Here is a 23885-nt window from a genome sequence, read left to right on the forward strand (position 1 = left end):
TTGTGTAAAAAATGTAATTTTTCATTTTCACTGCCCACTTGTATCAAAATTGGTGAAACCCCTGGGGGTTTGAAATGTACACTATACCCCTAGATGAATTCCCTGAGGGGTGTAGTTTTCAAAATGGGGTGACTTGTGGGGGGTTCCACTGTATTGGTGCTTGGGGGGTCTTGCTAATGCGACATAGCACCCACCAAAATTCCACCAGAATCTGAGCCGCAAAATCCAAAAATCACTCCTTCCGTTCTGAGTCCTGCCATGCACCCAACTGGTATTTTTTGGTCACATGTGAGGCATTTCCGTACTCGGGAGAAATTGGGGCACATATTTTGGGGTGCTTTTTCTCCTTCATACCTTCTGAAAATGAAAAATTTTGAGCCAGAACTGCATTTTTGTGTAAAAAAATGTAATTTTTCATTTTCACTGCCCACTTGTATCAAAATTGGTGAAACCCCTGGGGGTTTGAAATGTACACTATACCCCTAGATGAATTCCCTGAGGGGTGTACTTTGCAAAATGGGGTGACTTGTGGGGGGGTTCCACTGTATTGGTGCTTTGGGGGTCTTGCTAATGCGACATAGCACCCACCAAAATTCCACCAGAATCTGAGCTGCAAAATCCAAAAATCACTCCTTCCCTTCTGAGTCCTGCCATGCACCCAACTGGTATTTTTTGGTCACATGTGAGGCATTGCCGTACTCGGGAGAAATTGGGGCACAGATTTTGGGGTGCTTTGTCTCCTTCATACCTTCTGAAAATGACAAATTTGGAGCCAGAACTGTATTTTTGTGTAAAAAAAATAATTTTTCATTTTCACTGCCCAGTTGTACCACAATTGGTGAAACCCCTGGGGGTTTGAAATGTACACTATACCCCTAGATGAATTCCCTGAGGGGTGTAGTTTGCAAAATGGGGTCACTTGTGGGGGGGTTCCTAACTTTTAGCATCTTATGGTGCCTAGAAACCTACATGGTGCCTAAAAAATAATCTCATAAAAAGGAGGCTCCAAAATCAAGTAGGTGCTCCTTCTATTATGAAGCCTGTGGTTTGGTCACCGTGCACACTAGGGCCACATATAGGATATTTATGAAAACAAAAGAATTGGGGGAATCAATTTTCAGTCACATTTCTCTAGTAAAATGTACTGTGTTCCTTAGAAAAATGTATTAAAATTGCAAATCTGCAAAAAAAAAGAAATTTTGAAATTTCACCTACACTTTGTTTTAATTCCTGTGAAACACCTAAAGGGTTAACAAACTTCCAAAATGCTGTTTTGAATACTGTGAGGGGTGCAGTTTTTGAAATGGCATCATTTATGGGGGTGTCTCACATACAAGTCCCTCAAAGTCACATCAGAACTGAACTGGTCCCTAAAAAAATCAGTGTTTGAAATTTTCTTGAAAATTTGAGAATTTGCTATTCATATTGTAAGCCTCCTAGTGTCCCAAAAAATTAAAAGGAAGTTGAAATAATGATGTCAACATAAAGTAGACATATGGTCTATGTTAGTTATTCACTATTTTGAGTGGTAAGATTATTTGTCTCACAAGCAGAAAATTTAACATTTTGCAAATCGCTAAATTTTCCATTTTTTCACGATATTTTGGTATTTTTCACAAAAAAACACAGACTGTATCGACCCAAATTTACCACTAATTTGAAGTACAATGTGTCACGAAAAAACAATCTCAAAATCACTGGGATAAGTAAAAGCAAAAAAAAGTTATCCCCACTTAAGTGAGACATGTCAGATTTGAAAAAAAGGGCTCTGTCAGGAACGCAAAAACTGGCTCTGTCAGGAAGGGGTTAAACTGCTTGGAAATACTGTGATTCGTGCCAATAGTGCCATATAGAGTCAAAATAAACAATGCGACCCCTTGAAGCATATACATATCTTTCATAAAAATAGGTACTATTAACCAATTTGATCCATTCTCCACATTCAGGACCATTTTTTGCCATCCAATGGTGGGCAATAACTACTTTAGCCAATGCTGCTAGGTTTCTAGCGAGTATTTTAGCTTCTGGAGCTAAGGTATTCCCCTTCCAGATACCCAGGATCAAATTTAACCCTTTCTGATCTGGAACCGGTATACCTATGTTATCAAGTATGTCTATTACATTGGACCAAAACTTACAGAGCATTTTACACTCCCATAGCAGATGCCAAAAAGAGCCAGATGGAGCGGCACATTTGGGGCACAATTCAGATCTACATGAGTCAAATTTCTTTAGTCTACTCGGGGTTAAATAGCACCTATGTAAGATATTAAACTGAATAAATTGTGTACGGATAGAATTTGTAGTAGACATGGGCATAGCTATTGCCTTACTCCAATCAGATTGGGATAAGCTAGGAATATCTGTGCCCCATTTTTCCCTCAGGTCTCCTAAAGATTCCTCCTCACCACAGCCAATCAAATATTTATGAATCTTAGAGAGTCGTTTTCCTGGGCCTAACCCTTTCAAGAATATTTTTAATGGAGACTCTATTGGAGAAAAAGATCTCATATTAAATTCCTCCGACAGTGCCGATCTAAGCTGTAGATACCAGTAAAAACCGGAACGGGGGATACCAAATTCTCTTTGTAAAGCATCAAAGGGTTTAAATATGCCCTCCTGAAACATATGACCGATATTTATTAACCCATACCTAACCCACGGGGAACCCCCTTGAATATCAATTAGTCTTTTTACTGAACATATCAAGAACAAGGCCGTTTCGGGATCGGTATCATTATAGTGAGTCAAACCCTTTAACTCCCTCCAAACCTTAGCGGCCTGGACCAGCACTGGCGGATAATCTCCAGCATTTTTTTTATTTAATAGAAACTGTAAAGGAGTAAATCCATCTGTACTCAAAGACACCAGCTTATTAGTTTCTTTATAGGTCTCATTATCTTTCACCCAGTCACACAGATGAACTGCCTGGGCAGCCAGGTAATAATTTTTAAAGTCTGGACAGGAAAGACCACCCCTTTTACAGCTCCTACAAAGTGTCGCTAATTTAACTCTAGGGCGTTTATTAGCCCAAATAAAGGATATTATAATGCTATTTAGTTTTCTGAAAAAATGATCATTAATGTGCATGGGGGATTGTTGATATAAATATAACAATTTTGTCAGGATAGCCATTTTTACAAGATTTATTCTCCCGACAGGTGAAAGAGGAAATTTCAACCAGTTTTTGCATTTAGTGATTATCTGATCCAGTAGTGGTATAAGATTAAGCTCAACAAAGGCATTCGGGACAGCCGAGACTATAACGCCTAAATATTTAAATTTATCCACCTTAGGTATTACTATGTCATTTATTGGTAGCTCCGGGGGGCCCAAATTGGTAATTATTTGTGACTTCTCCCAATTAACTGTAAGTCCTGAAAAGGTACCAAAATCTTTAATTGTGCGTAGGGACACCTCCAGAGTCTCCCTTGGATTCCCTAGAGCCACCAACAAATCATCTGCATAAAGAGAAATAAAATTTTCAAAAAGTAATTGACCTGACCTGAAGCTCCGGATTCTAGCACGTAATAAACATGCCAGAGGTTCCATGGCAATCGCAAAAATCATCGGTGAAAGTGGGCAGCCCTGACGGGTACCACGAAATAAGGAAAAAGGCTCAGAGAAACAACCATTTATTCGCACTCTAGCTAAGGGACCGTTATAAAGTGCCTTTAAGCTCCTAATAAAGACAGAGCCAAAGCCCATCTCTTGAAGGGTGACCCAAATGTAATTCCATTCCAAACAATCAAAGGCTTTATTCATATCGAATGAGGCTACAGCATATTCTGAGCCATTTAAAACAGACCCCTGCAAGAAAGAAAAAACCCTGCGAATATTTATAAGGGAAGATTTACCCCTCATGAAGCCCGTTTGATCAGGGTTCACTACTTCGTGAATTACCTTAGATAATCTATTAGATAAGACCTTTGCAAAGATTTTTATGTCTGTTTGTAGTAGTGAAATAGGTCTATAGGATTCAACCTTTTTAGGGTCTTTCCCTGGTTTTACCATTACAGCAATGGTGGCTTCTCTCATAGAAAAAGGGATCTCCCCCCTAACCGTCATCTCCTGGAAAAGTTGGGTAAGGTATGGGGCCAGTACTACACAGTATCGCTGGTACACTTCTCCCGGTAAGCCATCAAGGCCCGGAGCCTTACCACGAGGGAGGGCTCTGATAGCGTTTACAACCTCTCCGACATTTATCGAGGCGTCCATACTAGCAGATGACTCGGGAGATAGTTTAAGAGGCGCACTTGCCCGTATATACTGACGCAGCTCTATCTCCGTGACACTCACTTTGGTGGAATATAGCTCCTTAAAGAAGCCCTTGAACTCCTCCATAACTGCCGGAGTAGAGGAAACAGTCTCACCAGATTTAGTATTTATCGTGGGGATAGACCTCGAGGGGGTATCCTGTTTTAATAGATAGGCCATGATTTTCCCGGCTCTATCACCTTGTGTATAATATAGATTCGACCTAACACGGTCCCTACGCCCCTGAACCTCGTACATGTATGCTGTCCAGTCAGCTTTTATCTTGTTCCACTCCTGTAAATCTTGATCACTACCTGAGGCTAAAAATTTCATTTCTTGTAGTTTAACTAGTCCCTCTAATTCTAGACATTTTTTCCGATGTTGAACTTTCTGATAACTAATTTTTTTAATGAATATTCCTCGCAGATAGGCCTTTGCAGCGTCCCAGATTCTAAAGATGGAGTATGTTTCTGATTGAAGATTTTCGAGGAAAAATTGTTTTAACTCATGCTCCAACTCTACATGATTCATTTGCTCAAGCCAAAAAGGTTGGAGTTTCCAAAACCTCGGACCTAAAGGGGTGTTTAATCCTAACCGCATGAGCAGGGGAGAGTGATCTGAAATCCCCCTAGGTTTATATTCAATAGAAGCTGTCAAATTCAAAATGTTATCAGTAGCCAAAATCATATCTATTCTGGAGAAAGCATTGTAACCGGGAGAGTAACATGAGAATTGCTTCACGTTAGGATTACAATTTCTCCAGATATCATGCCATCCCAGAGACTCTATAAAATTAGAAAATTTCTTAGCTTGACTGGCGTTACATGTACCCCGCGCATTACATCTATCAAGGTCGGGTGACACTATCTGATTAAAATCCCCCAGGCAGATTACCTGGGCGTCATCATGTTCTGCCGCAAATAACGCGGCCTTCTTTAACCCCTTCCTGACACAGCATGTTTTTGCCTTCCTGACAGAGCCCTTTTTTTCAAATCTGACATGTATCACTTAAGTGGGGATAACTTTTTTTTGCTTTTACTTATCCGAGTGATTTTGAGATTGTTTTTTCGTGACACATTGTACTTCAAGTTAGTGGTAAATTTTCGTCGATACAGTCTGTGTTTTTTTGTGAAAAATACCAAAATGTCGGAAAAAAATGGGAAATTTATCAATTTGCAAAATGTTAAATTTTCTGCTTGTGAGACAAATAATCATACCACTCAAAATAGTTAATAACTAACATAGACCATATGTCTACTTTATGTTTCCATCATTATTTCAACTTCCTTTTAATTTTTTTGGACACTAGGAGGCTTACAATATGAATAGCAAATTTTCAAATTTTCAAGAAAATTTCAAACACTGATTTTTTTAGGGACCAGCTCAGTTCTGATGTGACTTTGAGGGACTTGTATGTGAGACACCCCCATAAATGATGCCATTTCAAAAACTGCACCCCTCACAGTATTCAAAACAGCATTTTGGAAGTTTGTTAACCCTTTAGGTGTTTCACAGGAATTAAAACAAAGTGTAGGTGAAATTTCAAAATTTCATTTTTTTTGCAGATTTGCAATTTTAATACATTTTTCTAAGGAACACAGTACATTTTACTAGAGAAATGTGACTAAAAATTGATTCCCCCAATTCTTTTGTTTTCATAAATATCCTATATGTGGCCCTAGTGTGCACGTTGACCAAACCACAGGCTTCATAATAGAAGGAGCACCTACTTGATTTTGGAGCCTCCTTTTTATGAGATTATTTTTTAGGCACCATGTAGGTTTCTAGGCACCATAAGATGCTAAAAGTTAGGAACCCCCCCACAAGTGACCCCATTTTGCAAACTACACCCCTCAGGGAATTCATCTAGGGGTATAGTGTACATTTCAAACCCCCAGGGGTTTCACCAATTGTGGTACAACTGGGCAGTGAAAATGAAAAATTAATTTTTTTACACAAAAATGCAGTTCTGGCTCCAAATTTGTCATTTTCACAAGGAATGAAGGAGACAAAGCACCCCAAAATCTGTGCCCCAATTTCTCCCGAGTATGGCAATGCCTCACATGTGACCAAAAAATACCAGTTGGGTGCATGGCAGGACTCAGAAGGGAAGGAGTGATATTTGGATTTTGCAGCACAGATTCTGGTGGAATGTTGGTGGGTGCTATGTCGCATTAGCAAGACCCCCAAAGCACCAATACAGTGGAACCCCCCCACAAGTGACCCCATTTTGCAAACTACACCCCTCAGGGAATTCATCTAGGGGTATAGTGTACATTTCAAACCCCCAGGGGTTTCACCAATTTTGATACAACTGGGCAGTGAAAATGAAAAATTACATTTTTTTACACAAAAATGCAGTTCTGGCTCCAAATTTTTCATTTTCATAAGGTATGAAGGAGAAAAAGCACCCCAAAATCTGTGCCCCAATTTCTCCCGAGTATGGCAATGCCTCATATGTGACCAAAAAATACCAGTTGGGTGCATGGCAGGACTCAGAAGGGAAGGAGTGATTTTTGGTGGTGGAATGTTGGTGGGTGCTATGTCGCATTAGCAAGACCCCCAAAGCACCAATACAGTGGAACCCCCCCACAAGTGACCCCATTTTGCAAACTACACCCCTCAGGGAATTCATCTAGGGGTATAGTGTACATTTCAAACCCCCAGGGGTTTCACCAATTTTGATACAACTGGGCAGTGAAAATGAAAAATTACATTTTTTTTACACAAAAATGCAGTTCTGGCTCAAAATTTGTCATTTTAACAAGGAATGAAGGAGAAAAAGCACCCCAAAATCTGTGCCCCAATTTCTCCCGAGTACGGCAATGCCTCACATGTGACCAAAAAATACCAGTTGGGTGCATGGCAGGACTCAGAAGGGAAGGAGTGATTTTTGGATTTTGCAGCTCAGATTCTGGTGGAATGTTGGTGGGTGCTATGTCGCATTAGCAAGACCCCCCAAGCACCAATACAGTGGAACCCCCCCACAAGTGACCCCATTTTGCAAACTACACCCCTCAGGGAATTCATCTAGGGGTATAGTGTACATTTCAAACCCCCAGGGGTTTCACCAATTTTGATACAACTGGGCAGTGAAAATGAAAAATTACATTTTTTTACACAAAAATGCAGTTCTGGCTCCAAATTTTTAATTTTCATAAGGTATGAAGGAGAAAAAGCACCCCAAAATCTGTGCCCCAATTTCTCCCGAGTATGGCAATGCCTCATATGTGACCAAAAAATACCAGTTGGGTGCATGGCAGGACTCAGAAGGGAAGGAGTGATTTTTGGTGGTGGAATGTTGGTGGGTGCTATGTCGCATTAGCAAGACCCCCAAAGCACCAATACAGTGGAACCCCCCCACAAGCGACCCCATTTTGCAAACTACACCCCTCAGGGAATTCATCTAGGGGTATAGTGTACATTTCAAACCCCCAGGGGTTTCACCAATTTTGATACAACTGGGCAGTGAAAATGAAAAATTACATTTTTTTACACAAAAATGCAGTTCTGGCTCAAAATTTGTCATTTTAACAAGGAATGAAGGAGAAAAAGCACCCCAAAATCTGTGCCCCAATTTCTCCCGAGTACGGCAATGCCTCACATGTGACCAAAAAATACCAGTTGGGTGCATGGCAGGACTCAGAAGGGAAGGAGTGATTTTTGGATTTTGCAGCTCAGATTCTGGTGGAATGTTGGTGGGTGCTATGTCGCATTAGCAAGACCCCCCAAGCACCAATACAGTGGAACCCCCCCACAAGTGACCCCATTTTGCAAACTACACCCCTCAGGGAATTCATCTAGGGGTATAGTGTACATTTCAAACCCCCAGGGGTTTCACCAATTTTGATACAACTGGGCTGTGCAACTGAAAAATTACATTTTTTACACAAAAATGCAGTTCTGGCTCAAATTTTTTCATTTTCACAAGGAATGAAGGAGACAAAGCACCCCAAAATCTGTGCCCCAATTTCTCCCGAGTATGGCAATGCCTCACATGTGACCAAAAAATACCAGTTGGGTGCATGGCAGGACTCAGAAGGGAAGGAGTGATTTTTGGATTTTGCAGCTCAGATTCTGGTTGAATGTTGGTGGGTGCTATGTCGCATTAGCAAGACCCCCGAAGCACCAATACAGTGGAACCCCCCCACAAGTGACCCCATTTTGCAAACTACACCCCTCAGGGAATTCATCTAGGGGTATAGTGTACATTTCAAACCCCCAGGGGTTTCACCAATTTTGATACAACTGGGCTGTGCAACTGAAAAATTACATTTTTTACACAAAAATGCAGTTCTGGCTCCAAATTTTTCATTTTCATAAGGTATGAAGGAGAAAAAGCACCCCAAAATCTGTGCCCCAATTTCTCCCGAGTATGGCAATGCCTCATATGTGACCAAAAAATACCAGTTGGGTGCATGGCAGGACTCAGAAGGGAAGGAGTGATTTTTGGTGGTGGAATGTTGGTGGGTGCTATGTCGCATTAGCAAGACCCCCAAAGCACCAATACAGTGGAACCCCCCCACAAGTGACCCCATTTTGCAAACTACACCCCTCAGGGAATTCATCTAGGGGTATAGTGTACATTTCAAACCCCCAGGGGTTTCACCAATTTTGATACAACTGGGCTGTGCAACTGAAAAATTACATTTTTTACACAAAAATGCAGTTCTGGCTCAAATTTTTTCATTTTCACAAGGAATGAAGGAGACAAAGCACCCCAAAATCTGTGCCCCAATTTCTCCCGAGTATGGCAATGCCTCACATGTGACCAAAAAATACCAGTTGGGTGCATGGCAGGACTCAGAAGGGAAGGAGTGATTTTTGGATTTTGCAGCTCAGATTCTGGTGGAATGTTGGTGGGTGCTATGTCGCATTAGCAAGACCCCCGAAGCACCAATACAGTGGAACCCCCCCACAAGTGACCCCATTTTGCAAACTACACCCCTCAGGGAATTCATCTAGGGGTATAGTGTACATTTCAAACCCCCAGGGGTTTCACCAATTTTGATACAACTGGGCTGTGCAACTGAAAAATTACATTTTTTACACAAAAATGCAGTTCTGGCTCCAAATTTTTCATTTTCATAAGGTATGAAGGAGAAAAAGCACCCCAAAATCTGTGCCCCAATTTCTCCCGAGTATGGCAATGCCTCATATGTGACCAAAAAATACCAGTTGGGTGCATGGCAGGACTCAGAAGGGAAGGAGTGATTTTTGGTGGTGGAATGTTGGTGGGTGCTATGTCGCATTAGCAAGACCCCCAAAGCACCAATACAGTGGAACCCCCCCACAAGTGACCCCATTTTGCAAACTACACCCCTCAGGGAATTCATCTAGGGGTATAGTGTACATTTCAAACCCCCAGGGGTTTCACCAATTTTGATACAACTGGGCAGTGAAAATGAAAAATTACATTTTTTTACACAAAAATGCAGTTCTGGCTCAAAATTTGTCATTTTCATAAGGTATGAAGGAGAAAAAGCACCCCAAAATCTGTGCCCCAATTTCTCCCGAGTACGGCAATGCCTCACATGTGACCAAAAAATACCAGTTGGGTGCATGGCAGGACTCAGAAGGGAAGGAGTGATTTTTGGATTTTGCGGCTCAGATTCTGGTGGAATGAATGGTGGGTGCTATGTGGCATTAGCAAGACCCCCGAAGCACGGTGAAATGATGAACCTAATAATCCATAGATGTGTGGTATATTTTAAAACACTCCTTTATACATAGGCCGGGTTTGTCGGGGCAAGTGTCACACTGGAAAATAGTTTGCTTTCTTATTCCCTTTTTATAGCAAACTTTGCACCTTTTTTGTGTCCTGCCCTTTTTTCCAGTGGAGGGGATTTCATCAGGAAAATGCTGCCCTGGTACAATACGGGGGCCAGTACTAGAAGTACTGGGGCCCTCTGCCTGCTGGTTCCCAAATATTAGGCCCTTTATGACTTCCTCTTGAAAGTGCATAAATGTCCCCCTCTGGCTGGTAGAACGGAATAGCACGTAAGCGTTATACAGTGCCATCTGGATGATATACACGGCCACCTTCTTGTACCAGATTTTTGTTTTCCGCAGGGCACTGTACGGCTTCAGTACCTTATCTGAAAGATCCACTCCGCCCATGTACCTATTGTAATCCAGGATACAATTAGGTTTTGAGGTGTGGGTACTGGTACCTCGTACAGGGACGGAGGTGGTACTGTCTCCGTGAATTGTTGTCAGTATAAGGACATCCCTCTTGTCCTTATATTTGACCAACAACATATTTTCGGTGCATATTCCCCTGCTTTCACCCCTTCTCATTACTTGGGCAATGTGCGTTTTTGGGAGGCCTCTTTGGTTCTTGCGCACAGTACCGCAAGCTGCTGTACCTCTTGAACCAAGGGCCTTAAACAGGGGGATGCTGGTGTAAAAGTTATCCACATAGAGGTGATAACCTTTATCCAGGAAGGGGTGCACTAAATCCCAGACAATTTTTCCACTAACACCTACGAGGGAGGGGGAACATTCTGGCGGTTCAATTCTTGAATCCTTCCCTTCATATACCCTAAACCTGTGGGTGTACCCTGAGGTGCTTTCACACAGCTTATACATTTTTATGCCATACCTTGCCCTCTTACTGGGAAGGTACTGGCGGAATTTAACCCTTCCTTTAAAATGTATAAGGGACTCGTCTATGCAAATGAATTTATCTGGGATGTACATCTCTTCAAATTTGGCACTGAAGTGATCAATGACCGGCCTGACTTTGAATAGCCGGTCAAAGGTGGGATCATCTCTGGGTGGGCACTGTGCATTATCGTTGTAATGCAAAAATTTAAGGATTAACTCAAAACGATTCCGGGTCATGGCCATACGGTAAAGTGGGGTGCTGTACAGAACATCTGTACTCCAATATTGCCTAATTTCTGGCTTTTTTACTATGCCCATATGAAACACCAGACCCCAAAACGTCATCATCTCTACTGCATCTACAGGGGTCCACCTAGCAAATGATGACGTGGGGTTTTGAGCAATAAACTGCTGGGCATATAAATTAGTTTGGTCCACCATTAAATTTATAAAATCATCAGAGAAAAATAATTTGAAAAAGTCAATTTCTCTGAGACCTGTTGAATCAAATTGGATTCCTGGGATGGCCAAAAACTCAGGAACCTGGGGCTCAAAATTGTCTGGTAGTGGGGTCCATACGAGATCAATTATTGGGGGGGGGGGTCTCAGCTGCTCTACGGGGGCGTCTTTGAGGGGGTCCCTCATCACTAGAGGAGGAAGAGGAGCTTAAGATGAATCCTTCAAATTCCCCGCTTGCCTCACTGGCTGTGTCAGAGTCAGAGGCAAGCATGGCATATGCCTCCTCCGCTGAATACATTCTTCTGGATGACTGGGATGACATTTGGGATGCCATTTTTATTTTTGTGTTTCTGGTAGTGAAATGTTTTAACACGTGTATAGTGTAGGGGGGGTACAAACTTTATTTCAATGTAGTATGTAGTGTGTAGTGTGTATGTAGTGCAGAAAAAAAAAAAAAGGTCCTGCGCCAAAAATTGAGCACAGATGTTGGTCAGTAACGTCCGTCACTGAACAGCGCTCAAAGGCAACAGGAATTTGATCAAAAAAATTTGATTAAAAAAATACCCCACAGCACCCTCAAAAACAAAAAAAAAAGGTGATCAGTGATGCGACACTGATTACCAGTGAGGGGCAGCAGGTGCACAACCTTTGGTGCAACTGACAGTGCAACTGGCAGGTATATATAAAAAAAAAAACCCTGCACCCCCAAAAAGTTGCTGATCAGCACAGATATACTGATCAGCACAAAAGGGGGGGGTAGCAGACACAAAATATAGCACTCTCTATCACTCTCTGTCACTATCTCTATCTATCTATCTCTCTCTATCTATCTCTCTATCTCTCACTATCTATCACTCTATGACACTGCAGCAGCAGCACTGACAGTTATATATATAAAAAAAACCCTGCAGCCCCAAAAAGGGGGGGTAGCAGACACAAAATATAGCACTCTCTATTACTATCTCTCTATCTCTCACTATCTATCACTATCTATCACTCTATGACACTGCAGCAGCAGCACTGACAGTTATATATATAAAAAAAAACCCTGCAGCCCCAAAAAGGGGGGGTAGCAGACACAAAATATAGCACTCTCTATCACTATCTCTCTATCTCTCTATCTCTCACTATCTATCACTATCTATCACTCTATGACACTGCAGCAGCAGCACTGACAGTTATATGTATAAAAAAAACCCTGCAGCCCCAAAAAGGGGGGGTAGCAGACACAAAATATAGCACTCTCTATCACTATCTCTCTATCTCTCACTATCTATCACTATCTATCACTCTATGACACTGCAGCAGCAGCACTGACAGTTATATATATATATAAAAAAAAAACCTGCACCCCCAAAAAGGGGGGTAGCAGACACAAAATATAGCACTCTCTGTCACTATCTCTCTATCTCTCTCTATCTCTCTCTATCTCTCTCTCTATCTCTCTCTATCTCTCTATCACACTGCAGCAGCAGCAGGAAGTCACAAGAAGTCAGATCCAGGAAGCATCCAGCACGCTACAAGCAGTGATCAGGTGATCAGGTAAGGTATTTGCAAGGATCAGGTAAGTATTTGCAAGGATCAGGTCAGTATCACGGCAGATAGGCACGGTGACCGCTCTGCACGCAATTCCAGACCGGAATGGCGTCTGCAGCGCAGTCACCGTTAGTTTAAATGTCGCGCCTTGGCTGTGATTGGTCCGTGGGTCCCACGGACCAATCACAGCCTTGGGGGCAGGTGGGGTGAGGTGTCGTCGTCACCGATGACCCCCTCATGTCCCCTGACGCCCGGCGGTGATTGACACCTGTGTTACCGAGCGTCTGATTCGCTGGTAACACAGGAAAACGCTGTGAATGGCTGTTCACACTGAACAGCCAATCACAGCGATCGCCGACGGGGGGGCGGCATCGCAGCCCCCCCTGGGCATGCAGGGACATGTCTGCTGTCAGGGACAGCAGACATCGTCCCTCTGTCACTGCGTCTCTAGACGCAGTGACAGTTACAAGTCATGACGTACATTTATGCCATGTGTCGGGAAGTACATCCCGACCATGACGTAAATGTACGTCAAATGTCGGGAAGGGGTTAAGACCTCGAAAGAGAATGGAGGGGGGACATATATCGCCAGAATGCATAACCTAAAATTATCGATAGTACAATAAACAAACGTGTAGTTTCCATTAGGGTCTATAGTAGTAGAAAAACATTCAAAATTGACAGTTTTTTTAACCAGTATTGACACCCCTCTAGAGAGGTTCGTAAATGTAGAGTGAAAACTATAACCTATCCATGGTCTTTTAAGCGTATCTATGCGATGCTTAGTAAGATGGGTTTCTTGTAAACAAACAATATCAGCACCCCATTTTTTACACTGATTCAGCACTATAGATCTCTTCAGCTTATTATTTAGTCCCCTAGTATTCCATGTCACAAAGGTAACCATATTTTAAGAAGAGAAAAGGGATTTTTACACTTTCCTATCCTGACCACCAAATCTGTACATAATACTGCTAGAATCCAAGAACAAGACTGACAAACATACATAAAACACGGACCCCCATCCCCCCTCCCCCACCCTGCATGACGACACCCCGTCGGCACACCTACCCCCATAACAACGTAACCCCTGGCTCTAATAAATCCTTGAGCTATCCATACGTGGCCGGCTCCCCAGCCAAAGGTTTTAAGGACTCAATTACATACAAATTTTATATTTAACTGATCCCCCTTTCACGTTAACCCCCTTCACCATGAACTCAACCTTATTTTAATGCAGCTAATTGAAGAGGGCCTGGAAATGTAATGTCCAACCACCTAGCTGCTTCTTCAGGAGAAAAGAAAAATTTAACAGCTCCATCCACGTCAACCCTTAATTTTGCAGGATATAACATTGCATATTTCAATTTAAGATGCCTAAGCTTTACTTTAATGTCACGATATTTAGCTCTTGCCCGCTGAGTCTCTATAGGAAAATCTGGGAAGACCGCGATCCTCGCTCCATTGTAGGATAGATTTTTTTTTTCACGGGCTAAGCGTAAAATGGTAACTCGATCTTGATAATGAAAGATCTTTGCAATGATCGTGCGAGGAGGGGACCCAGGAGGAGGGGGACGTGCTGGGACACGATGGGCCCTCTCGATTGAGAAATAGGGACTGAGGGAGTCTTTCCCTAATGCATTCAAAAGCCAATTATACAAAAAGTGTTCCGGGGAGTCTCCCTCTATCCTCTCCTCAAACCCCACGAAACGAATGTTATTCCTCCGCATTCTGGCTTCAATATCTGTAATTTTTGCCCGCATATCAGCGGCTTCACCCGTTAAAGCTTTAACTTGGGCTTTTAGAGGGTTAACCTCATCCTCCACTAGCGATATACGTGTCTCCATCTCAGTCAAACGATCACGTATGGATTGTACATCATTTCTGAGAATTGAGGTGTCGGCTTGTACTTTATTGATTTGATCTGTTAAGTGTGATTCACATTTACTCACTGCTTCCAGCACTTGTGATAGAGTTACCTCCGGAGTGTCACTTACTGGAGGCGGCTTTGCTGGTGAGGCTTGGGGGGTATCTGTGAGGGAAGTATTAGCTGTCAGCGAGCTATTAACAGATTGTGGCTGTGACTGAGGTCTAGCATACTTTGCCAGACGTGCCGCGGCCGAATTCTGGCCCGTTTTCCCCATGGCTGTATTTGGTATCAGGCCTGTGCCTCTACGTCAATTCACAACACGTTGGAGTTCTCTTGCTGATGTCTATCAAATATATCAGAGGATGTCCCAAAATGAGCCAATTTCCAGCAATGCGTATACTGAAGAAAGTTAATCGTGTAACTAACAGGCACTCCGCACAGCAAGATAATACCTCTTTTCCAGCTTATCCTCGGGTGTAACCACGACTCTTCCGCTCCAGGTTTCCCCTCTGCTTACCAGGATGATAGCTGTAGTCTTACGGAACCGGGCTGTGTGGACGTTTGAGGCGTCTCAGCGGTGTGCTGGAGCGCCTCAGTCGTCTGCTTGAGACTCCGGACTCTTTCCCCTGTTATGCTCTCCGAGCGGGAGAAGGGAGCTGTTAGACTGAGCGGCGAGGTGCCTGGTGACTGCTGTCATCCCCGACGTGGGGCCGCGGCATCAGACGGTATCCACCGGCAGCAGGCGGCTTCAGGAGGCTCAGGCGGCTTCAGGCGCGAGTCAGGAGGACGCTAGCATGTCCACCTCCGCTGGGGAGCCAGGCCGTGACGGGCTTACGTCACGTCCACGTCGCCATAGCTCCGCCCCCATGCTTCCTAGACGCAGGTCTTTAGTTAAAAAGCTGCGGCACTCCGGCCCCTCCTCATGCATGATTCGGATGATGACGAGGAGGACGAGGATCAGAATGACGATTATTTGGAGGAGGCCTACTGTCCTGGCGGCAGGGGTGTCTGAGGGGACCCCAGCAGAAACTCTACTGCCTACTATAGAGTTGATACATCAGGCTGCCCTCTACTTAGGCGAGGCAGCTCTTGATTCCGCTACTCTCTCCTCTAGGGTGTCAGCTTCAGCAGTGGCTGCCCGCAGATCCCTATGGCTGCGTTCCTGGAAGTCTGACACTGACTCTAAGAAGACTTTGGAGGCTCTTCCCTTTCGACAGTTCCCTCTTATTCGGTCCTAAACTGGATAAAATGGTCGCTACGGTGACAGCTTCAAAAACTGCCTTCCTACCATCCACCCCGGCTACACGGCTCCGGCCTGCTTTTCAGTCCTTTCGTTTCCAGGGCCGTGGTAGGGGACAGGCCTTCTCCTCCAGATCTTCCCAGGGGGCCAGCTCCTCCCGTCCTAGAGGCAAGCGTCCCTGGGCCACCAGACACCCGACCCCAAGCCTGCGGACAAGCCCTCCGCATGACGGGGTGGGTCCCCACCTGGGAGATCCCAAGGTGGGCGGCCATCTGTTGGGGTTTTCGGCCATCTGGCTGGAATCCACCACAGACGCTTGGGTTCAGGAGGTGGTCTCTCGGGGCTACTCCTTAACTTTTTGGCATCGCCCACCGAGATCATTCTTTTCCATGAGTCTACCATCAGACCTGGAAAAGTGCAGAGTGTCAGTTCAACGTTTGCTCCAAACAGGAGTCATCTTTGGCCCAAAGGGGTTCGGGGTTTTACGCCAGCCTTTTCCTGGTCAGGAAACCAAACGGTTCCTACATGCCCATCCTCAACTTAAAGAAGCTCAACAAGTTTGTACATGTTTCCAAGTTCAGGATGGAGACCCTACGCGCAATTGTCTTGGCCCTTCAGCCAGGGGACTTCATGGCATCCATGGTCATTCAGGATACGTATTTGCACATCCCCATCCGTCCGGAACATCCACGGTTCCTGCGCTTTGCCATCCTGGACCGGCATTTTCAGTTCCGGGCCCTACCATTTGGTCTGTCCACTGCCCCCGTGTATTCACGAAAGTGATGGGCAGCAGTCTGCGCAGCCAGGGTATCCGGATACTTCCATATTTGGACGACCTGTTGATTCTCGCGCATTCTGCAGACCTTCTCCTGGACCACCTGACTGTGGTGATACAGCTCCTGGAACGACACCGCTGGATCATCAATTGGTCTTCAAAAGTCTTCACTGATTCTGGCCCAGTCGATGGTTCACCTGGGGGCCAGGTTGGACACCATCCATCAGAGGATCTACCTGCCAGAGGACCGTCGTCGGACTCTGCAGTCCCGAATTCGTCGGCTCCTCTCTCCTCGACGGGTGTCCATGCATGCTTGCATGAAGGTACTGGGTTCCATGGTGTCGGCCTTCGACATGGTGGAATATGCCCAGTTTCACTCCCGCCCCCTTCAGAAGGAGATCCTCTCCAAGTGGTCGGGATACTACCGTTTTCTCCGATCTCAGATGATTACCTTATTGCTGACAGTCCATCTCTCTCATGGTTGCTCCTGGACCAGAACCTCACGACGGGACGGCCATTCTGGATCCACCAATGGACCCTCCTCACCACGGATGCCAGTCTCCACGGTTGGGGAGCGGTCACTTGCCAGAGGTCGTTCCAAGGCCTTTGGTCTACCTCGGAGGCCAAGCTTCAAATCAATGTCCTCGAACTGAGGTCGGTCTTCCGAGCTCTTTGCCTGGCGGAACCCTGGCTGAGGGGTCGCCCGGTGCAGGTCCAGTCGGACAATGCGACCACTGTGGCTTATATCAACCACCAGGGCGGCTCTCGCAGCCGGGCCGCAATGGTGGAAGCATCCCGCATCTTTCAGTGGGCGGAAAAGAAGATTCCGGCTCTTTCAGCGGTCTTTATCCCATGAGTCCAGAATTGGGAAGTGGACTTCCTAAGCCCTCAAACATTGAATGCTGGCGGATGGTGCCTCCATCAGGAGGTGTTCCAGATGCTGGTACGACGGTGATGTTTACCCGAGGTGGACTTGATGGCCTCTCAACACAACCACAAGGTCCCTCTTTACGGATCCAGGGCTCGCGACCTGGCCGCCATCTTGTTGGACGCCCTGTCCGCCCTGTGGCCGTTCAGGCTGATGTATGCCTTCCCGCCATTCTCCCTCCTCCTGCGAGTGGTTAAACGCAAACTGAAGGCAGAGGGGGCACATTAATCCTGGTGGCTCCGCATTGGCCCAGACGAGTCTGGTTCTCAGATCTTCAGGCTATGTCGGTGGCCCCCCCGATTTGCCTTCCATTGCGCCTGGACCTTCTCTCTCAGGGTCCGTGTCTGCATCCAGATCTGAGGCGTCTGGCTTTGATGGGGTGGCTATTGAGACCTCCCTGTTGAGAGCCCTGTTTAATGCACGAGTAATCTCCACCATGCTTAGAGCAAGGAAGGCTTCCTCAGCGAGGGCTTACCATCGTGTTTGGCGGGCCTACTTTGTTTGGTGTAGAACTCGCCACTTCAATCCTAGGACTTACCGCCTGACTCGGATTCTATCTTTCTTACAGAAGGGTCCGAAGGCCGGAATGCACTTATCTACCTTAAAGGTTCAAGTCTCAGCTTTGTCCATCTGGTTTTGCCACAGATTAGCACTTTTGCCGGATGCCCGCACATTCCTGCAGGGTGTTTTGCATATCCAGCCTCCCTTTGTCCCCCTGGTTGCTCCGTGGGACCTTTCCCTTGTGTTATCTGCGCTTCAGAAACGACCATTTGAGCCTTTGCGGTCCGTGGACCTGTGTTGGCTTACCTGGAAAACTGTTTTCTTATTGGCAATAGCATCAGCCGGAGGGTGTCGGATCTGTCTGCTCTGTCTTGCAAGTCCCCTTTCCTGGTCTTGCACACTGACCAGGCGGTTCTTCGCACCGTCCCTTCTCACTTATCGAAGGTGGTGTCCAGTTTCCACGTTAACTAGGAAATCGTGGTTCTGGCCTTTCAGGGGTCAGATGAGTCTCCGGATCAGTCCTCTTTGGAGGTTGTCTGGGCATTGCGCATCTACGTGCGCCACTCTCTGTCTTTTCGCAAGTCTCTTTGTGCTGTATGGCTTTCAAAAGAGAGGATGGCCGGCCACTAAACAAACTATTGCCCCCTAGATTTGTTCTGTCATCAGGCAGGCATACCTGGGCACCTCCCTTCCGGTTCCGGGTGGTATCCAAGCACATTCCACTAGATCTGTGGGGGCGTCTTCGGTTGTTAGGGGCGGTGCAACAGCTGAGCAAATTTGCAGAGCCGCGACTTGGTTGTCAGTTGCTACTTTTCTTGCTTTTTTTACGCTTTTGATACGTTTGTCTCCCAGGACTCGGCCCATAGGTGGCTGCTTTAGGATGTCCCACTGTAATGGCTGTGGCCCCTGATGTCTCCCGAAGGAGAAAATTAGATTTATGTCTTACCTGGTAAATCTTTTTCTTCAAGGACATCATGGGCACAGGGATCCCTCCCTGCCGCGCCTGCTTCAGTTACGTTAAAGTTACGTTTCATTGGTTATATTATTCCTCTGTTGAGGGTACTAACATGTTTCAGAATGTGTTTCTGTGTGGTGCTTCTCTTCCTTCTCTCTTGTCTCCTTCCTTGGCTTGTTAAAAAAACTGAGGTCCTTGACCGGGAGGCGGGGTAAAGGAGGGGAGGAGCCTGGCTGCCTGGGAGGCAGTTAAAGTTAACCTCTAGGGTGCTGGAGCTCTTACCCACTGTAATGGCTGTGGCCCCTGATGTCCTCGAAGAAAGAGATTTACAAGGTAAGACATCAATCTCATTTTTCGTATGGAAATACGATATTTTTTTCACGAATATTTCTTAGTAAATTTCCCCCATCAGTCTGATTAAAGCCCTCAAAATAGTGTCCAGGGAGGCACCCTATAATGGTGAACATCCAATCAGCACCCTTCAAAGAACCTTGAAATCTTTCTCATCATACTATCTGTCTACACTAAGTTACACTCATATAGTTTTTTATACAAATCTTAATTATTCAATGTTTATGTTCTTCTTTTTTTGAACACTTGCTGATCCGGTGATCAATACCAATGCGAGAATAATTCCAGTCAATTCGAAAGAGGAGCCTGTAATACAAAAAGAATATCAAGTATCTTACTGCGCCATTTTTCTATTTCCCTATGTTGTCTTGGTGTATGGTTTGTGAAGTTAGGGTGTAACTTCTGGGGATTGTGAATTAAGGCAGCACTGCGCCACGTACCTTCTGTCACTTGTTTTGCGAAGATTCCTAATCTGGCTACAGCAATATGGAGTCAGAACGAAGCCCAGCACAATGAGATCTAGTCTGCACAGTTGACTGGTTAACAGAAGACTGTGCTTATTACAAATACTAACATCACTTTGGGAAAGCACAAATGCACTTATTAGGAACAGAATACCTGGATGTATGACATGTAATATTTATGTTTCTGTGTAAATAATGGACCTATTCCTCTGTGATCCCCACCTAGGTTCTGCTGCTCTTTATTATCAGTGGTCTGGTCATCCTGGCACACTGTGCGGATGCCTGCAGTGAACGGACGTACCAGGAGGTTGTGCGAGGGATCTGTGGACGCATTGCTGGAGTCCTGTGTGAGATGCTAATTGCTGTGTACACGTTTGGTACCTGTATCGCCTTCTTCATCATTATCGGGGACCAGCTGGACAAACGTGAGTGAAATTAAATCTTTTTCCTTTATCACTATGACCACACTGACCTCTCATGTTTCCCTCTCGGGCGTTTTGCTACATGTCCTCCGCTCCTTCTGATCTTGTGTCTCTGTTTGTATTTGATCCGGATGTGCAGTTCTAAGCGCGATGATGCATTCTCAGCCTGGTAGTGTTATCCCATGGTACGCAGACCGGAAATTTACCATCACAGTCACTGGAATTCTACTCATCCTGCCACTCTCGCTGCCACGGGAGATCAGTGTCCAGAAATATGCAAGGTACGTGGATGTGGGGGCCTGGGGTGTCTCACCCTGTTTGCTGTGCATTTGTTCTTATTACCTCAGCTGTTCTCCATGCAAAGTCTTGTTATCTCCGCCAGCTCCCTCAGCGTCCTCGGGACATGTTATGTCACCTTCATTGTTATCTTCCGATGTGTCCATCCAAGCAATGAGGTTCCGTCTAATATCGCCACATCTAGGTACTGCTCCTCACCTTACTACATTCTCACTTTTCTGTTTGCTTTCTACCTTTTTCTTCTATTTCTGTCCCGCCTGAGGATGCTCTCTCTTTGTCCCGCCTAATGATGCTCTCTCTCTCTGTCCCGCCTGATGACATCTCTATCTCTAGTCCGCCTGATGACGCCCTCTATCTCTGTCCCACCTGATGATGCTCTCTATCTTTGTCCCACCTGATGACGCTCTCTATCTCTATCGACGCTCTCTCTGTCCCGCCTGATGACGCTCTCTCTGTCTCGCCTGATGACGCTCTCTCTCTCTGTCCAGCCTGATGACGTTCTCTCTCTCGGTCCCGCCTGATGACGTTCTCTCTGTCCTGTCTGATGATGCTCTCTCTGTCCCGCCTGATGATCCTCTCTCTCTCTCTGTCCCGCCTGATGACGCTCTCTCTCTGTCCCGCCTGATGACGCTCTCTCTCTGTCCCGCCTGATGACGCTCTCTCTCTGTCCCGCCTGATGACGCTCTCGCTCTCTGTCCCGCCTGATGACGCTCTCGCTCTCTGTCCCGCCTGGTGACGCTCTCGCTCTCTGTCCCGCCTGGTGACGCTCTCGCTCTCTGTCCCGCCTGATGACGCTCTCGCTCTCTGTCCCGCCTGATGACGCTCTCGCTCTCTGTCCCGCCTGATGACGCTCTCGCTCTCTGTCCCGCCTGATGACGCTCTCGCTCTCTGTCCCGCCTGATGACGCTCTCTCTCTGTCCCGCCTGATGACGCTCTCTCTCTCTGTCCCGCCTGATGACGCTCTCTCTCTCTGTCCCGCCTGATGATGCTCTCTCTCTTTCCCGCCCGATGACGCGCTCTATCTCTGTCCCGCCCGATGATGTTCTCTCTCTTTGTCCCGCCCGATGACGCTCTCTCTCTGTCCCGCCCGATGACGCTCTCTCTCTCTGTCCCGCCCGATGACTTTCTCTCTCTGTCCCGCCCGATGACGCTCTCTCTCTCTGTCCCGCCTGATGACGCTCTCGCTCTCTGACCCGCCTGATGACGCTCTCGCTCTCTGACCCGCCTGATGACGCTCTCGCTCTCTGTCCCGCCTGATGACGCTCTCTCTGTCCCGCCTGATGACGCTCTCTCTGTCCCGCCTGATGACGCTCTCTCTCTCTCGGTCCCGCCTGATGACGCTCTCTCTCTCTCGGTCCCGCCTGATGACGCTCTCTCTCTCTCTGTCCCGCCTGATGACGCTCTCTCTCTCTCTGTCCCGCCTGATGACGCTCTCTCTCTCTCTGTCCCGCCTGATGACGCTCTCTCTCTCTGTCCCGCCTGATGACGCTCTCTCTGTCCCGCCTGATGACGCTCTCTCTGTCCCGCCTGATGACGCTCTCTCTGTCACGCCTGATGACGCTCTCTCTCTCTGTCCAGCCTGATGACGTTCTCTCTCTCGGTCCCGCCTGATGACGTTCTCTCTGTCCTGTCTGATGATGCTCTCTCTGTCCCGCCTGATGATGCTCTCTCTCTCTCTGTTCAGCCTGATGACGCTCTCTCTGTCCCGCCTGATGACGCTCTCTCTCTGTCCCGCCTGATGACGCTCTCTCTCTGTCCCGCCTGATGACGCTCTCTCTCTGTCCCGCCTGATGACGCTCTCTCTCTCTCTCTCTGTCCCGCCTGATGACGCTCTCTCTCTCTCTGTCCCGCCTGATGACGCTCTCGCTCTCTGTCCCGCCTGATGACGCTCTCGCTCTCTGTCCCGCCTGATGACGCTCTCGCTCTCTGTCCTGCCTGATGACGCTCTCGCTCTCTGTCCTGCCTGATGACGCTCTCTCTCTCTGTCCCGCCTGATGACGCTCTCTCTGTCCCGCCTGATGACGTTCTCTCTGTCCTGCCTGATGACGCTCTCTCTGTCCCGCCTGATGACGCTCTCTCTGTCCCGCCTGATGACACTCTCTCTGTCTCGCCTGATGACGCTCTCTCTCTCTGTCCAGCCTGATGACGTTCTCTCTCTCGGTCCCGCCTGATGACGTTCTCTCTGTCCTGTCTGATGATGCTCTCTCTGTCCCGCCTGATGATGCTCTCTCTCTCTCTGTCCCGCCTGATGACGCTCTCTCTCTCTTTCCCGCCTGATGACGCTCTCTCTCTCTTTCCCGCCTGATGACGCTCTCTCTGTCCCGCCTGATGACGCTCTCTCTGTCCCGCCTGATGACGCTCTCTCTGTCCCGCCTGATGACGCTCTCGCTCTCTGTCCCGCCTGATGACGCTCTCGCTCTCTGTCCCGCCTGATGACGCTCTCTCTCTGTCCCGCCTGATGACGCTCTCTCTCTCTGTCCCGCCTGATGACGCTCTCTATCCCGCCTGATGACGCTCTCTATCTCTGTCCCGCCTGATGATGCTCTCTCTCTTTCCCGCCCGATGACGCGCTCTATCTCTGTCCCGCCCGATGATGTTCTCTCTCTCTGTCCCGCCCGATGACGCTCTCTCTCTGTCCCGCCCGATGACGCTATCTCTCTCTGTCCCGCCTGATGACGTTCTCTCTCTGTCCCGCCCGATGACGCTCTCTGTCCCGCCCGATGACGCTCTCTCTGTCCCGCCCGATGACGCTCTCTGTCCAGCCTGATGACGTTCTCTCTCGGTCCCGCCTGATGACGCTCTCTTTCTCTGTCCCGCCTGATGACGCTCTCTTTCTCTGTCCCGCCTGATGACGCTCTCTCTCTCTGTCCCGCCTGATGACGCTCTCTCTGTCCCGCCTGATGACGCTCTCTCTGTCCCGCCTGATGACGCTCTCTCTGTCCCGCCTGATGACGCTCTCTCTGTCCCGCCTGATGACGCTCTCTCTCTGTCCCGCCTGATGACGCTCTCTCTATCCTGCCTGATGACGCTCTCTGTCCCGCCTGATGACGCTCTCTCTGTCCCGCCTGATGACGCTCTCTCTCTCTGTCCAGCCTGATGACGTTCTCTCTCGGTCCCGCCTGATGACACTCTCTTTCTCTGTCCTGCCTGATGACGCTCTCTTTCTCTGTCCCGCCTGATGACGCTCTCTCTCTGTCCCGCCTGATGACGCTCTCTCTGTC

General features: G+C 46.9%; 1 protein-coding gene across 3 annotated transcripts in view; it reads left to right on the forward strand.

Moving 5' to 3' along the window:
- SLC38A7 (solute carrier family 38 member 7) overlaps positions 1-21053 on the forward strand; it is a 54319-nt gene extending 33266 nt beyond the window's left edge. The window contains exons 3-5 of one of the 3 annotated variants that reach the window (XM_083165756.1): positions 20172-20370; positions 20507-20648; positions 20750-21051. In XM_083165756.1, the coding sequence (XP_083021882.1) occupies positions 20172-20370; positions 20507-20648; positions 20750-20951 (543 nt within the window). In that variant the 3' untranslated portion in view covers positions 20952-21051. Of the gene's footprint in view, positions 1-20171; positions 20371-20506; positions 20649-20749 lie in introns of all 3 variants that reach the window. The other 2 variants (XM_083165758.1, XM_083165757.1) reach the window with 2 other exon arrangements.
- The last annotated feature ends 2832 nt before the right edge of the window (positions 21054-23885 follow it).

This window comes from Crinia signifera, chromosome 11 (assembly GCF_055691185.1).
Source record: "Crinia signifera chromosome 11, ASM5569118v1, whole genome shotgun sequence".
NCBI classification, from domain to species: domain Eukaryota; kingdom Metazoa; phylum Chordata; class Amphibia; order Anura; family Myobatrachidae; genus Crinia; species Crinia signifera.